This window comes from Somniosus microcephalus, chromosome 31 (assembly GCF_052327205.1).
Source record: "Somniosus microcephalus isolate GS21.2 chromosome 31, FLI_Smic_1.0, whole genome shotgun sequence".
Classification (NCBI taxonomy): Eukaryota; Metazoa; Chordata; class Chondrichthyes; order Squaliformes; family Somniosidae; genus Somniosus; species Somniosus microcephalus.
The window spans coordinates 41,915,660-41,931,416 of record NC_141017.1 but is presented as its reverse complement, the minus strand read 5'-3'; the positions used below and the strand labels follow the sequence as shown (position 1 = coordinate 41,931,416).

Sequence of the window (15,757 nt, the reverse complement as noted above, 5' to 3'; positions counted from 1 at the left end):
TAGGTCCAAAGTGGGTGACCTCACACTTCCCACATTGAACTCCATCTGCCAGTTTTGCCCACTCACAATCTAGCAATGACCCTTTGCAACTTTCTGCTCCCATCCACTGTGCCACCTAACTTCATGACATCATTAAACTTGGCTATATGGCTCTCTATTCCAGTAGTTTCGGTAATCTGATAACCAGAACTGTTGATATAATGGCAAGGCTACAGTCTGAGATAGTGGCCAGGGAGGGGGATGGACTCGGTGGAGGGGGCCGAAGACAATGGCTTCAGTCTTCCCAATATTTAATTGGAGGAAATTGTGACTCATCCAAGACTGGATGGCAATCTGACGACAGAGGCAGTGACACAGCAAAGGGAAATTTTCACCATAAAGCCACACCCTGCAATCTGGCACAATGTACTGTTCGGAGTACAAACACCAAGCCATCCATGGCCTCAGCTCACTCCAGCTTTTCCCACATGCTGCATACGGTTTGTGTCTACTGTAGCAGAGATTTTAGACACCAGATTTTATACAAACTGTATTTTAATCTTCACCAAGTAAACTCATCTGTCACAACCACTGAACATGAGCCTGAGAGAATAAACCAAATCCACAATCCACCCAAATACAGCACCAGGAGTCAGAGACACAAGGGCTGGGGGGGGGGGACAGGGGAGGGTTCACACAATATGCCTCTTGTAATCAGGACATTAACATCCTAGGAAACAAAAAACCTATTTAGGGAGAAGCCACATTGAGACGACTGCATCCCACGACTGCCTGGACGTGAATTAGACCAATGTGATGGGCTGCTACATCTGTCAGTCACATAATAAACCAGCTATACACAGGTTCAAAGGGGTGGCCCCACTGTGGAGAGCAGAGCATGTTCCTCGCCTCGCTAGACCCCATGGCAGTGATACAGGCAACAGAGCATACAGGGCACCCACGACCCAGCTCCCCTTTGCTGCTTTATGCACCCCCGGGTCTCCAGTGATGGCTCTGTTAGCTCGTTATTTACAGAGAAAATCCATCAGCAGGCAGATGTTGTTCATCAGTGTTGCAAGCCTTATTCTTTTATTGATTGTTATAAATACCTATTCAATTATATACATATACTAAAAATAAACATCTGATAGGAATGAACATGAGTTCCAGCTCCTCCTTCCTCTGAGCGGCAGTGAACAATCATACTAGGAAAGAACGGCAGCCACTATAATCCAGAACGTGATCAGAATGTGTTTCTTTCCCCTCCCCGCACGGAGCTCACTGCTCACCCACAGGCACAGCCCGCACGGTGCTCACTGCTCACCCACCAGGCACAGTCCACACCGTGCTCACTGCTCACCCACAGCCCGCACGGTGCTCACTGCTCACCCACAGGCATAGCCCACCCATAAATATCAAATTCATTCAATAAACTTCATTTCAAGTAATAGGCATTAAGAGCAAGATCATTGTTCAAGGTCCAAAGTCAAGCAGCAAACAATGACCTCTGAGAAATCTGCTCGAGCTGCTGGAGAAGCATCGAGTGAAATCCCCGCAGCGCAGCCCAGCCCACCCTCAACAGCCCCTCCTCCCCCCAATCCCAGAGACAAGGAACCACGTTTACAGGAAGGTGGGATGGAATCTGAGGAAATGAGGCGGTGGCAGTTCCTGACTGTTAACAAGCAGCAAGCGATGCGTCAACAGCACCCATCCGTTGGTCTCTGAGCCAGTGCATGATTTGTAGCGTTACAATCAGACAACAGAACAATACAGAAACATCTTTCAATCACACCGTGAACCTGGAAAAGGATAAGCAGCCTGGGTTAGTCTGAGCACAATGCTTCAAACCACACAGCACTGAATCAGTCGAAACCCAGGCCCCGTCAGCACAGTGACCCCCTGCTCCCCTCTCCATTCTAAAGACCATATTCCTTCTAAAGGCATTTGGCAGTTTCCCTCACACTACCCCAGTTTGAGGCATTAATCTCTGTCTCCTTACCCCACTAAATATGGAAAAATACAGCAGGCACCATGGGCAGTTACACAATGACCCACTGCTCACAGATCACCTTTAACCCCAAAGGTGCATTTCAGGGTGGACAATAAGACCCAGAATTCCACCAGTGACGAGCTTGTGTGACACTCGGTCCAAGGTCTGCTTCGTGATGATCTTTGGACGTTTTACTTTACATCCTCACTTTCTGAATCTCAATGTTTCAACACAACTCTCAGCACTCAGTTAACAGCCAACAGCCTGATACTAGAGGACCCAGGGCAGATCTGGGGACCTGTCCCGCAGGGATCTTACCCACACGGATACAGTATTTCTCTTGCCACTCAGATCTCGCTGACATGCTGGATCGTGGTACTGAAGCGAATCTCACTGAGCATCATTTTCAAGGAGCGGCAATCTGTTAAAGACAATGATACAGCTGCTTGAACATTCCCACAGTAATGATGGGTTAAGGAGAGAAATCCCAAGGAAGTCCCAGCCTCTGGGAGAGTCTCTCACCTGCAGGGCAAGATTCAGCTGTGGTCATTAATAACTGCCTCCTTATTCAGTTACCATAGCTGGGCACCTTCAGTGACCCTGTGAATTTATGCAGAGCATGCCTGGGGCCACAATGGGTCTTAGCAGTCCTGGGTCAGGGAGTGGTAAATCAGCCAGAGCTCCTGCTCCCTATCCAGAAAACTCCTGCTGGAAAGGACTGGGCTCAGCCGTGATGTCTCTTACCAACACTGTCTAGACTGAACATGATGAATGGCCCTTTGGGTGAGGCAGCCAAGGATGAGCAACTTTAGAAGTGTACCCCATAAGTCACCACATCCAGGAGCGCTGGGGAGAAACAGGATATTTTGGGGGGGGTAAATGTCACCCTTGATGTCAGATTTCAGCCAGTGGCAACTGAGCCCATATGCCCAAGTAAAAATAATCAAAGTCTTTATAACTAGAGGGCTATAAGTTTTGCTACAGCTACACAATGCCCTGGTTAGACCACATCGGTGAGTGCTGTGTACAGCTCTGGGCACCGGACCTTAGAGCGGATCGATTGGCCGTGGAAGGAGTGCAGCGCAGATTCACCAGAATGTTACCAGGCCTCAAAGGGTTAGATTACAAGGAGAGATTCCATAAACTAGGCTGGTATTCCCTGGAATATAGAAGGGTATGGGGTGATCTAATTGAGGTTTTTAGGATTTTGAAATGGATAGGGTAGATGGAGAGAAACATTTTCTGCTAGTGGGGGGGGGGGGGGGGGGGCGGAGTCTAGGACAAGAGGACAGAGCCTTAAAATCAACGCCAGGCCATTCAGGAGAGAAGTTAGGAAACACTTCTTCAATCAAAGGCTGGTAGAAGTGTGGAACTTTCTCCCACAAGAAGCAGTAGATGCAAGCTCAATTAATAATTTTAAATCTGAGAGCAATAGATTTCTGCTACCCAAGAGTATTAAAGGATATGGAGCCAAGGCAGAAGGATGGAGTTAAGATACAGATCAGCCATGATCTCGCTGAATGGCTAAACAGGCTCAAGGAGCTGAATGTCCTCCTCTTGTTCCTGTACCTGCTGGCCACAGGTCCATTAAAAACAAACTTTTATTTATAAAGAAACCATTCACAACCTCAGGACGTCCCAAAGAGCTGTACATCCAATTAAGGACTTTTTGAAGTCTAGTCACTGTAATGTTGTAACAACCTTTCCTGGACTTCAGTATCAGGGTGTCGGGCTTCGATTTTGTTGTTGCAGGAATAAGTGAGTGAAGTGGAGGGGTGGGGAATAAATGAGTGAAGTGGAGGGGTGGGGAATAAATGAGTGAAGTGGAGGGGTGGGGAATAAATGAGTGAAGTGGAGGGGTGGGGAATAATCGCAATGTGCAGTGGGACTGGGAGCTGCTGCCAGTGATGCAGGCCGTCCTGGTGTGTGTGTAAAACACCCCCATGCTCAGCTGTTGTGTTTTAATAGTTGTGTGTTGACCACATATCCTGGGTCACAGGTCACTCGAGCAGTCTCGCTACCCACACACAGACTGTAGTTCACAGCACTCCACCCAAGGGCACATCGTCCTTGTCTGACCGAGCACAGCGGCCTGTGAGGAGACTATGCGCTGGACACAAGCACAAGCTTCCCCTCAGCTGGTCAGAGCATCACGGACAGGTTTCCTGCAAGCTGCTTACCTGCCCCTTACAGTGGGTGTGGACAACATACACAGTGCAGGTTCATTAAAGAGCGAAGTTGATGCAATCACACTGTACAGAGAGTGGAGCCCTGTAATGCAGAGAATTCAGGCTAACACCTACACACAACACAAAAGGAACTTGTCAGGCCAGCCACTCAGACCACAAGTCCCCAAGTGCAACCATGACATCACTTTAGCTACAAGAAAATCAGAACCAAGTAAAAACAACACAAAAGCTGTGAACCCACTCCGGGAGCACAAATTCCACTCCGGGAGCACAGCAAGAGCCCAGCGCCGGGTCAAGGAGGGGCACAGCAAGAGCCCAGCGCTGGGTCAAGGCGGGGCACAGCAAGAGTCCAGCGCCGGGTCAAGGAGGGGCACAGCAAGAGCCCAGCAGTGGGGTCAGGGAGGGGCTCCCCACACCCCCCCCCCTCCAAAAAGTGAAATACTATGAAAATAAACAGTCAACATAAGCCCCGGGGGCTCAGGATCAATAACCCTCACTGGGGTCAGAGATGTGCAGAGTGCAAGTGGGGCCGATGACACTGGGTTTTGAGATATTGCTGTATAATGACAGGTCCCCGCGCACTGGCTGCCACCAGCTGCCTGCAGGGAGGGAGAGCCCGAGCCAGAGGTTCCATCAGTTCTTTGTAGCGAGAAGAGATGGAGGAGGAGCTTGGTCATCCACACACGGTGAGGCCGCCCGGCCGGCGAGCACGAGGAGCTGGACAACACCGACACCCCCCCCACCACTCTGTGTGCTGTCGGGGGTCAGTGTGGGCGGGTGCTGGACTCGGAGGTGTGTCGAGTGCGGGGCACCACGTGTCCGTTCACACAGCCGTTGCGTTTGGTCAGACCGCCAGTCAGGATATCCTGAATGTGCTGCACAATCAGGTTTATGGCAACTGCAAAGAAAGAGAGAGATCATCAGATTCCAGCTGCCCATCCCACACCAACCCGAGCAGAAGACCCAGCCCCCCCCCCCACCCCCGTGCGCGGACCCAGCCCCCCCCGCCGCGCGCGCACACCCAGCACCCACCCCCGCACGCACACCCAGCCCCCCCCGCACGCACACCCTGCCCCCCCCCCCGCACGCGCACCCAGCCCCCCCCCCCCCCGCACGCGCACCCAGCCCCCCCCCCCCCCCGCACGCACACCCAGCCCCCCGCACACTCCAAGCCCCTGTACTCACCCAGGTTTTCCACCCCTCGGGGGATGATGACATCAGCGTATTTCTTGGTCTGTGAATGAGAACACGAGTAGTTACAGCCCCTGCTCACCGTGTATGATCAGCCGACCCCGTACCCGGCCTTGACCACTTCACATTAACAGTCCTTAACCAGCTCTGCAACACACACACCCACCCCCCCCCACCCCTGCTCAGGGAACCAGCCGGCCGCCCCACCCCTCCCCACTCAATTCCGGCCAGACGGCCACACCCCCCAAACCCTGTGTTCACCCCCCAGAATTGGACCTTTTACCCAGTTACCTCAAACATTTCTCACCGGAAGGCAGAACTCCTCGAAGGCTGGTTTTACAAAGGTGGTGTACTGTGTCAGAATCTGCTCCAGGTCCCTCCCCCTCTCGTTGATGTCTCTCAATACTGTGGGGGGGGAGGAAATAGAAAATTCAAATAGTAAAAGCCACAATAACAATGAGCTCGCTACACAAGCACCGCACCAGCGCGGCAGGGGAGCTCTCCCAAAAACACGCATGCACAGTGATCAATTCCCATTGCCACCTGAGCACATCTGCTCCAACTACACAACCACAGCTCCAGGCCCCCCCCTCACACACTCCAGGGTCCATGTCCCAGACACCGAGGGGGGGGGGCGGGGGTGCGCTTGTCCCAGAGACCGGGGGCTGATCAAAATGGTAGAACTTTGAGTGAGGGGCGCAGGAAATGGAAAAGCAAACCGATCGCAGTGAAGAAGGAAAAGAAACAAGTAAATCCCTTTTACTCACCATTCAATATTGTTCCAACCCCAGGACCCCCCCCCAAACAAACCACCCCCACCCCACAAACCACACCCCCTCTACCCGACCACACCCCCGGAAACCCCCTCCTCACCTCTTCGGGAAAGCCGGGTATCTGCATCTGTGTCCACGAAGAGTTTCATCTGGAACAGATCCCTGATCTCCTGGGAATAGAAAACCAGGATGCCCTCAAAGAGGACCACGTCCGCTGGGTAAACCGGCAGCATCTCCGCCTTCCTGCGCACAGTAAGCCTCAGTCAGTCTCACTCCATCAGAGGAACAGGAGGAGGCTGCTCAGCCCCTCCAGTCTGCTCCGCCTTTCACAGACTCACATCCATAATCCGCCCTGGCTCCTTATCCCGTTATACACTCGGCTAGTAAAATTCCATCCGGCTCAGATTTAAAATGATTACCAACCCTCCTAAGTTTGACGAACATTGGCGTTTACCAGAGTACAAATGCAGCGTTTCTAGTTTGGAGACTCCCCCCGTCTAAACCAGTCACTTTCTGACCCATCTCCCTCACTGTTTGTCCCCCTACTCTGGTTATTTGCTCGGGCGGGTTCCACAGGCAATGCATGTCCCCAGCGATCTAGTCTTTATTTGCATAGACAGCGTCAGCAGGGTACTCCACTGTGGGGGGGCATCGCAGCTGCCCCTGCTGCTGTCTTCACCCAATACCCGCAGCCACCCATACAGTGCAGCAGGGGCAGGATTCAGCTATCGGAGCCCGGGCCAATTCCCCTCCTCAAACCGAGGTGTGGGACGCAGCCCGAGACGCTCTCAGTCTGTGCAGCTCCGGACCCACCCAGGCGACCCCAGCAAAACAGCCAGGGGACACCACCAGTCCGGGGATGGGCAAACTGGACATTGCTCAAGGTGAACCAACCCTCCCCCTCCCCAGGATACGCCAGGCCAGCCTCCCCCAACCCCCACCCAAGGACACACTGAACTGGTGACCCTTGCCAGTGGGACAGCAGACTCTCCAGCCCATCGCCCCTCAGTCTACACTCCCACACGCCCAGTTTTGACTCCAATTCCTACAACCTTTGCTTTACTTTTTGTCAGCTGTCTATTTCACTCAGAATCGGAGGCCTGTGCGACAATTCCACCCGCTCTGATACACACCGTGAATGGCTAACAAAATCATAGACAGGAATTGGGACCGTCCGGCCATTGATGATATCCTTCAGGGTGCGAAGAATCAGCTCGTTGTCGAACGCATCTGTACACAGCAGAGAGAAGGGGGAATCAGTAACCGGCAGAGCCTGTGACCCACCACAACACACAGCATTCGGCAACACAGCCAGCTGAGTAACTGCATTACCCAAAGACCCAGCTCACCAGTCATAAGGTCAATGTATAAAACACAGACCGGGAACTCTCCACAACAGCGCCGCCACACTCACAGATCCTGCCTTCCCCCAAGGCATCGTCATCACCTCACATTTCAAAAACTCCCAAAGGAGGATTTCAGGCTCCCATTAATGACAGAATCTCCAATTAAACAAAGATTCCCAAAGCTGCACTAAGCCTCCCCACTATCCCCTCCCCCTACCTCCTCTTTCCTTCCCCCCCGCCCCCCCCCTTGTCTCTCTCAGTCACCCCCAACGCATGCAGGTACCTGGATGATCGAAGTTATACTGTCCTTTACTGGCCTTGACTTTCTGTTCTGTGGTGAGCACCTTGTAGAAGCTGTCCTGGCTCAGAATCACCACCTGCCTCTGGTGTTGGTCCACCTTATTCTGGCCCAGCAGCTCAACGATTTTCTGACACACTGAGGACTGAACAGATGATTAAATGAAATCCTCTTCAATGTTCAACACTCTGAGTTCACCCATTCTTCAGAGTTTAAAAGCTAAGGATTGAATGTAGGCCCACAATCCCCTCCCCCACTGACCCAGCCACAGGTTACTAAACCTGTCAGTGCAGCCCTGCTCATCCTGTATAATCCAGAACACAATCCACCAACAGTTACTGACTGCCCAGAGAGAACAAACTTCTGAGAAACCACACAGCTCCTTCTAGCTCATCATTACTGTGCCCCGCAGACCAGGAGGGGTTTACGCTCAATCCTTGCTCAAATGCCGAGTTAACGGATCACAACCAGATCAGTACCCCTGGGTTAGTAAATCAGCAGCGCTGTGTGCTGCCCGTGCGGGCGACGCTGCGCGCTGGACGCTGCCCGTGCGGACAGTGCTTCCCGCTAAGGTCTAACCTACCCATCCCGGAGAACCTCCTGAAAACAAAAGAGGGGGAGAAAGTGAGGAAGTTCAAAGAACAGAAAGAAAAGCAAAAGTACTACTATGACAGAGGAACACAAAACCTACCTGAACTCCACACTGGTGACCAAGTAAGGTTCAAAGACAAAACAAACATATGGACTCAGAAGGGAACTGTCCTGAGTGAAGTTCAACCAAGATCATACACCATTCAGACAGATGAGGGTGCTGTTCTGCGAAGAAATCGTCAGGATCTTCTCATGGGACCAGCCACAGCAAGTCAAAAGACTGATACTGTTGAACAACTTGATCACACAGCAGGTCAAAAGACTGATACTGTTGAACAACCTGATCACACAGCTGAGAAATCATCATCTGAGGCAACAACTCAGATTCAAGGACAATCAATCAGAAAATCCTCAAGACGCGCAAAGCCTCCTGAGAGACTCATTGAGCAAGTTTAAGGACTCTTGTTATAGAAGGAAGTAATGTTATCTTATTCCCTTTTCAAATTCTAGTGTATTTACATATTTCATGTGAACACACAAAACAAGGTTAACTAACCTTGATAATGATAATGTAAGTTCATTAAGTGTTACAGCTAAAATGCAGAGTAATACAAAGAAAACATGTTGTTAGACTTTTGTTTTAAGAAAGGGAGATGTAATGATATCAGCAAATAGTGATGGTATTTGCCCGTTTGATTATTATGCTTTACCAGCATATTTGCCTGTTTGATTATTTATGCCTGACCAGCAGAGGGCATGAGAGAGAGAGTTGAGTTTTAGTTTCGGTTTTAGATGGATCTCTAAGATGGTGTCTCCTGTAATGCTGTTAACTGAGTTGAACATACTTTAGATTAAAAGACATTCTCTTTCATGAATGTGTCGTCATTGAACCCACATACAAATCAATACAACATAGACTCAGCTTGTGTTCCCTGGAGTACAGGAGATTAAGGGGTGATCTAATTGAGATGTTTAAGGGTAGAAAGGGAGAAATTATTTCCTCTGGCGGGAGAGTCCAGAACAAGGGGGCAGAACCTTAAAAGCAAAGCTAGGCCAGTCAGAGTTGATGTCAGGAAGGGTCGTGGAAATCTGGAACACTCTCTCTCTCCCAAAATGCTGGAAATACTCAGCAGGTCAGGGAGCATCTATGGAGAGAGAAACAAAGTTAACGTTTCAGATCGATAACCTATCAGAACTGAAACATTGACTTTCTCTCTGCACAGATGTTGCCTGACCTGTTGTATTTCCAACATATTCAGCTTTTAATTCAGATTTCCAGCAGTATTTTGCCTTTGACCCCCAAAATATCTGTTAATGCCAGGGGGGGGGGGGGAAAAAGAGTCAATTGAACATTTCAAAACTGATACAGCCTTCCGGACTCGATATCGAGTTCAACAACTTCAGATCATAACCTCGGCCCCCATTATATTTTTATTTTTTATCCACACTTTTGGTTTGTGCCTTTTCCCTTTTTTCCTCTCTCTCTCCCACACGGCAGCTGTCTCACTCTGCCAGCGCATTTCACACTTCATCTCGAGCCATTGCCTGTTTCTTTACCTGTCCTATTACCATCTCGTCTCACCCTGAATATCTCTTAATGTCTCTGCTTTCATCCCCTCCCCCATTTCCCAGCCCCCAAACTGCCTTTTGTTTCATTTCCTGCCTTTTCTCAGTTCTGACAAAGAGTTCCGACCTGAAACTTTGACTCTGTTTCTCTCTCCACGGATGTTGCCTGGCCTGCTGAGTTTCTCCAGCATTTTTTGTTGTTATTTTGGATTTCCAGCATCCGCAGTATTTTGTTATCATTGATAGAAGATAGGAGCAGGAGTAGGCCATTCGGCCCTTCGAGCCTGCTCCGCCATTCAATGAGATCATGGCTGATCATCCAAATTCAGTACCCGGTCCCTGCCTTCTCCCCATATCCCTTTAGCCTTAAGAAATATATCCAACTCCTTCTTGAATATATTTAATGAACTGGCCTCCACCGCCCTCTGTGGCAGAGAATTCCACAGGTTCACCACTCTCTGGGTGAAGAAATTCCTCCTCATTTCAGTCCTAAATGGCTTACCCCTTATCCTTAGACTATGACCCCTGGTTCTGGACTCCCCGGCCATGATAGATTTTTGTTAGGCAAGGGAGTCAATGATTTCAGAATTAAGGCAGGCAAATGGAGTTAAGACACAGCTCAGCCGTGATCGAATGGAATGGCGGAACAGGCTGGAGGGGCTGAATTGCAGCCGCCTTCTGTTCCATCCTATTTAGTTGCGGACAGTCCCTCCCTGACCCCAGGCAGTATCTCAGACCAGGCTGCCACAGACACAGACACACACACACACACACACACAGACAGACACAGACACACACCTAAAGCCTCAATAAATTAATGCAAAGCCTCCCACATTGCATTCTGCTTATAATTACAGCTGCCCTTTAGAGGCCCCTCGGGTGACTGAGGCTGAAAATGATTCACTCGCAGCATCCCATCACAACTGCCTCATCCGACCGGCTCTGCGCCTGCGCGCCCACTTCCGCAACCGCGCCACCCGACCGACAGTGCGCCTGCGCGCCATTTCACGGGCATTGCGCCTCCGCGCTGCTCGCCACGCGGGTCAAGCTCGGCACCGAGAGCCGCGGCCCGCCTCAGTCCCCCGCCGCGCCTACAGTCGCCAACACCCGGCGCCACCACCTACTTTCCCGCTGGCGGTGCCGCCACTGACGGCGATGAGGAACGGCCGGTGCTGCACCTTCCTCTCAGCGGCTGCATCTCCCGCCATCACCGCCGACATCATTCACCCGATTCCGGCGCGTGCGCACCTCTTTACCGCCGCCTCAACCGACCCCCGAGTCCAACCAGGCGCTCTGATTGGCTGCTGGCTCCCGAGGACGTCACAGCAGCGGTGCTCCGCGCTCTTATTGGTCAATGAAGGTGTCAGTCAAAGCTGGAGCCCCGCCCCTGCACCATCACGGTAGGTTGTCGCACAAAGTCCCTTTAGACTGTCCAGTTACTGCCAGAATACAAAACAATTCACTGTCTCAGTAATTAATGTCCAGGCTCACAACATCCGTCACAATACAGAAAATAATTAGTCTCTGACCCCCCCCCCCACCACACACACACACACACTGACCCCCCCACACTCTGACCCCCCCCACACACAATTCACAATTCAAATCGCTTTCACAGAGATCACAGAAACCTCACAGTACAGATAGAGGCCATTTCGGCCCATCGAGCCTGCACCAACACATATCCCACCCGATCCCCGTAACCCCTACACCGACACATATCCCACCCGATCCCCGTAACCCTAAGGGTCAATTTTTATCATGGCCAATCAACCTAACCCCACACATCTTTGGACTGTGGGAGGAAACCGGAGCACCCGGAGAAAACCCACGCAAACCCGGGGAGAATGTGCAAACTCCACACAGACAGTCACCCGAGGCCAGATTCGAACCTGGGTCCCTGGCGCTGTGAGGCAACAGTGCTAACCACTATGCCACATCTTATGTTGCCAAAGCATCAAAATACATTTATGGTTGAACACATAAACGCAGTTCTATTCATACAGTGTATAAACAGGTATATCCCTGAGTGTATAAATATACATTCGCATTGTTTATATATATTCTTTTCTTAGTTTACTGGTTGTCCCTCTGTTCATGGCAAGCTGTAACATAGTGTGCCGCCAGTGTTACACAGCTTCTCTCCTCTCCCAGTAGGAATGGGAGTTTTTGGTTGTCATTCAGATTTCTGAATTCAGGGCATATTTGTGAGAATTTTTGGTAGAAATTCTCCCTGATGTCCTGATATTTTCCACAGGCTGTGAGGAAGTGCATCTCTGTCTCCACTACTCCCTGACTGTAGTGAGAGCATATCCTGTCTTCTCTTGGCAGCCTGGTCTGCCTGTGTCTGCCTTTTTCGATCGCTAGGCTATGTTCGCTAAGTCTGTACCTTGTCAAGGTTCTTCTCAGTTTGTTATCCTTTACCATGGTCAGGTAATCAGCTATGTTGTATTGTCTGTTTAGGGCCAAGTAGCAATTGAGTTTGCTTTGGGTTTTTGTTGTTTCTGCCCAATATGTCAGATATTTTTCCTTTTGCTTAGCGACGATTGTGTTGGGTCGAATTCTTTGTGTTACCCTGTCACTGACCCCCCCCCCCCACACACACTGACCCCCCCCCACACACACTGACCACCCCCACACACTGACCCCCCCCACACACTCTGACCCCCCCACACACACTGACCCCCCCACACACACTGACCCCCCCCACACTCTGACCCCCCCCCACACTCTGACCCCCCTGTGATGAAATATATTCCATTCATCACTGCCTGTTTTCTGTGTCTTCTAACTGCCTGCTTTCTGTGTCTTTTCCCTTCCCCCAGTCCTCATGTATTATGCATTGGAATGTGCTGGAACTGGTTGTGTGCAGGGCTCCGCCCATACCTGGCTCCTTTGTAATCTAACTTCAGTCCGGCATCAGCCTCCTGAAGGTAGACATCTCTCTATTTTACGTGTTATGTTCTGAGTTAATAAAAGCCTTACTTTTGTTCTGCTAACTTCGAGTCTCGGAATAATTGAGGCACATCAATTTTATTAACTCAATTTTCAACACTATGGATCAACTCCTGAAACCCGAACGTTTGGATTTGGATCAACATGCTCCGGACGCATCAGCACGCTTCGGACACTGGTTTGACTGTATGGAATTCTTCCTGGACAATTCCGCAGCCGTCAAAGACGCTACGGACACTGCGAAGATGAGACTCGGAATGCTACGGAATTGGGTAAGCCACCGGGTTTACCCCCTCATCCAAGACGCCGATACGTACCTGGCCGCCTGCAACACCTTAAAGGCGCATTACCAGCAGCCTACGAATGAGGTGTATGCTAGGCATCTACTCGCTACTCGCGCACAGCGACCTGGGGAATCGGTGGAGGAGTTCCTAAGCATCCTGAAAAAGCTTGGCAAGGACTGTAAGTGCCGAGATGTAAAAGCCGCAGTGTACACCGACGAGCTTGTTCGCGATGCCTTTATCACAGGCCTCAGCTCCACTCACATCCGGCAAAGACTGCTGGAAAAAACGGGGTTGGACCTGAAACAGGCTGCGGACACCGCGCGGTCCCTGGAGATGGCCCAGAGAAACTCGGACGCCTACTCTTCAGCCCGCGCCGCCCACGCCGCCACGTGTGCGCCGAGGGCGCCGCCATCTTGGAAGGCATCTTCCCCGCCCGGCAGCCCGACACCGGCGGGGCCCAGCTCTCCCCCCAGAAGCCCTACGACAGCCGCGACGCGTCAAGGACCCAACTGCTACTTCTGCGGGCAGCCAAAGCACACCAGAAACCTGTGCCCGGCGAAAGGCACCACCTGCTTTAAGTGCGGTAAGAAGGGGCACTTCGGGAAGGTGTGCAGAGGGAACCCCGCCGGAAAACCAACCGCCGGAAAACCCGCCACCGCCGCGTGTGCGCCGTGGGAGCGGCCATCTTGGACGCCATCTTGCCCGACCTCGTGGGGTCCGCCATCTTATGAGCAGACAGCGTGGACGCCATCTTGTCTCGATCAGGGCCCTACAGTGGCATCGGTCACAGTGGACCAGACCAGGCCGCATCCGCTATCCAAATCAATGGTGGACATCGAGGTAAACGGGTGCCGGGTTAAATGCTTAATTGACAGTGGAAGCACGGAGAGTTTTATCCACCCTGAACTGGCACAACAACTCTCCCTAAAGGTGGTCCCTGCTCAGGGTACCATCTCTATGGCCGATAAAACCCAGACATCGACCATTCTGGGTTACTGCACGGTACAATTGTGCGTTAACGGAACTGTGTATGATAATTTTAAAGTATTAATCATGAAGAATCTATGTGCGAGCGTGATCTTGGGTTTGGATTTCCAGTGCAACCACCAAAGCATCACGCTCAAGTACGGTGGGTCCCAGCCGCCCCTCACAGTGTGCGGTCTGGCTACCCTGAAGGTAAAGCCGCCTTCGCTATTCGCGAACCTTACCCCTAACTGCCGACCAATAGCGACCAAAAGCAGGAGGTACAGCTGGGAGGACAGGCGGTTTATCGCGACCGAGGTAGACAGGCTCCTGAAAGAGCGCATTATTGAACACAGCAACAGCCCGTGGCGCGCCCAAGTGGTAGTGGTAAGGGGTAGCGAGAAGAAACGGATGGTGATCGATTATAGTCAAACGATCAACAGGTACACCCTACTAGACGCCTACCCGCTACTCCGCATATCAGAAATGGTGAACCAAATCGCCCAATACCGGGTGTTCTCCACCATCGACCTCAAGTCAGCGTACCACCAGCTCCCTATCAGACCAGAGGACCGCCCGTACACCGCCTTCGAGGCGAACGGACGCCTCTACCAATTCCTCAGAGTCCCCTTTGGGGTGACGAACGGGGTCTCGGTCTTTCAGAGGGAGATGGATCGCATGGTCGATGACCACCACTTGCAGGCAACCTTCCCCTACCTCGACAACGTCACCATCTGCGGTCACAACCAGCAGGATCACGACTCGAACCTCGAGAGGTTCCTGAAAACCGCACAAAAACTCAACCTCACCTATAACGAGGACAAGTGCGTTTTCAACACCACGCGCCTCTGCATACTGGGCAGCGTGGTGGAGAATGGGGAAATCGGACCAGACCCCGACCGATTGCGCCCCCTACGGGAGCTGCCCCTGCCCAACACTCCCAAAGCCCTGAAAAGGTGCCTGGGGTTATTTTCTTACTATTCCCAATGGGTCCCCAACTACTCCGACAAAGCCCGCCCCCTCTTGAAAGCATCCTCTTTTCCGCTCTCTGCTGAGGCCCACGCCGCCTTCAAAAGCATTAAGCAGGATATTGAGCGGGCCACGCTACAGGCAGTGGACGAGAACACTCCATTTCAAGTGGAAAGTGATGCGTCCGACTTCGCCTTGGCAGCCACCCTCAACCAGGCGGGGCGGCCCGTAGCTTTCTTCTCGAGGACCCTCCAAGGCCCCGAGATCAGACACTCCTCCGTGGAAAAGGAGGCCCAAGCCATCGCGGAGGCAGTGCGCCACTGGCGCCACTACCTAGCCGGCAAACGCTTCACCCTACTTACCGACCAGCGATCGGTAGCGTTTATGTTCAACAATAAACAGAGGGGGAAGATTAAAAATGATAAGATTCTTAGGTGGCGGATCGAGCTCTCCACTTTCGAGTACGACATCATTTACCGGCCAGGGGCCCTTAACGAATCCCCTGACGCCCTCTCACGAGGGATGTGTGCCAGCGCCACCGAGGATCGGCTACAGACCCTCCACAACGACCTCTGCCACCCAGGGGTCACGCGGCTGTTCCACTTCATAAAGTCCCGTAACTTACCCTACTCGATTGAGGAAGTTCGGTCTCTGACCAGGAAC

The 15,757-nt window shown here is 51.8% G+C and overlaps 1 protein-coding gene across 1 annotated transcript; it reads right to left on the bottom strand.

Annotated features, from left to right (window-relative positions):
• Positions 1-516: 516 nt before the first annotated feature.
• On the bottom strand, positions 517-11,203 carry LOC147097815 (uridine-cytidine kinase 2-A-like). Its single transcript, XM_085971955.1, has 7 exons — positions 11,048-11,203; positions 7,752-7,911; positions 7,256-7,352; positions 6,223-6,365; positions 5,657-5,754; positions 5,344-5,392; positions 517-5,056 (listed from the first exon to the last, which is right to left on the bottom strand). Exons 1-7 carry the CDS (start codon positions 11,144-11,146, stop codon positions 4,923-4,925), a joined length of 780 nt encoding a protein of 259 aa, XP_085828081.1. The 5' UTR covers positions 11,147-11,203; the 3' UTR covers positions 517-4,922.
• Between the last annotated feature and the right edge of the window lie 4,554 nt (positions 11,204-15,757).

What these genes read in the sequence shown, in the direction of transcription:
- LOC147097815 (XM_085971955.1), bottom strand. Translation starts at nt 11,146, where the DNA reads ATGATGTCGGCGGTGATGGCGGGAGATGCAGCCGCTGAGAGGAAGGTG. An exon ending in GATTTTGTTAGCCATTCACG is followed by an intron (nt 6,366 to 7,255) that starts GTGTGTATCAGA and finishes TACTGTGCGCAG; the next exon opens with GAAGGCGGAGATGCTGCCGG. An exon ending in TCGAGGAGTTCTGCCTTCCG is followed by an intron (nt 5,393 to 5,656) that starts GTGAGAAATGTT and finishes TCTCATTCACAG; the next exon opens with ACCAAGAAATACGCTGATGT.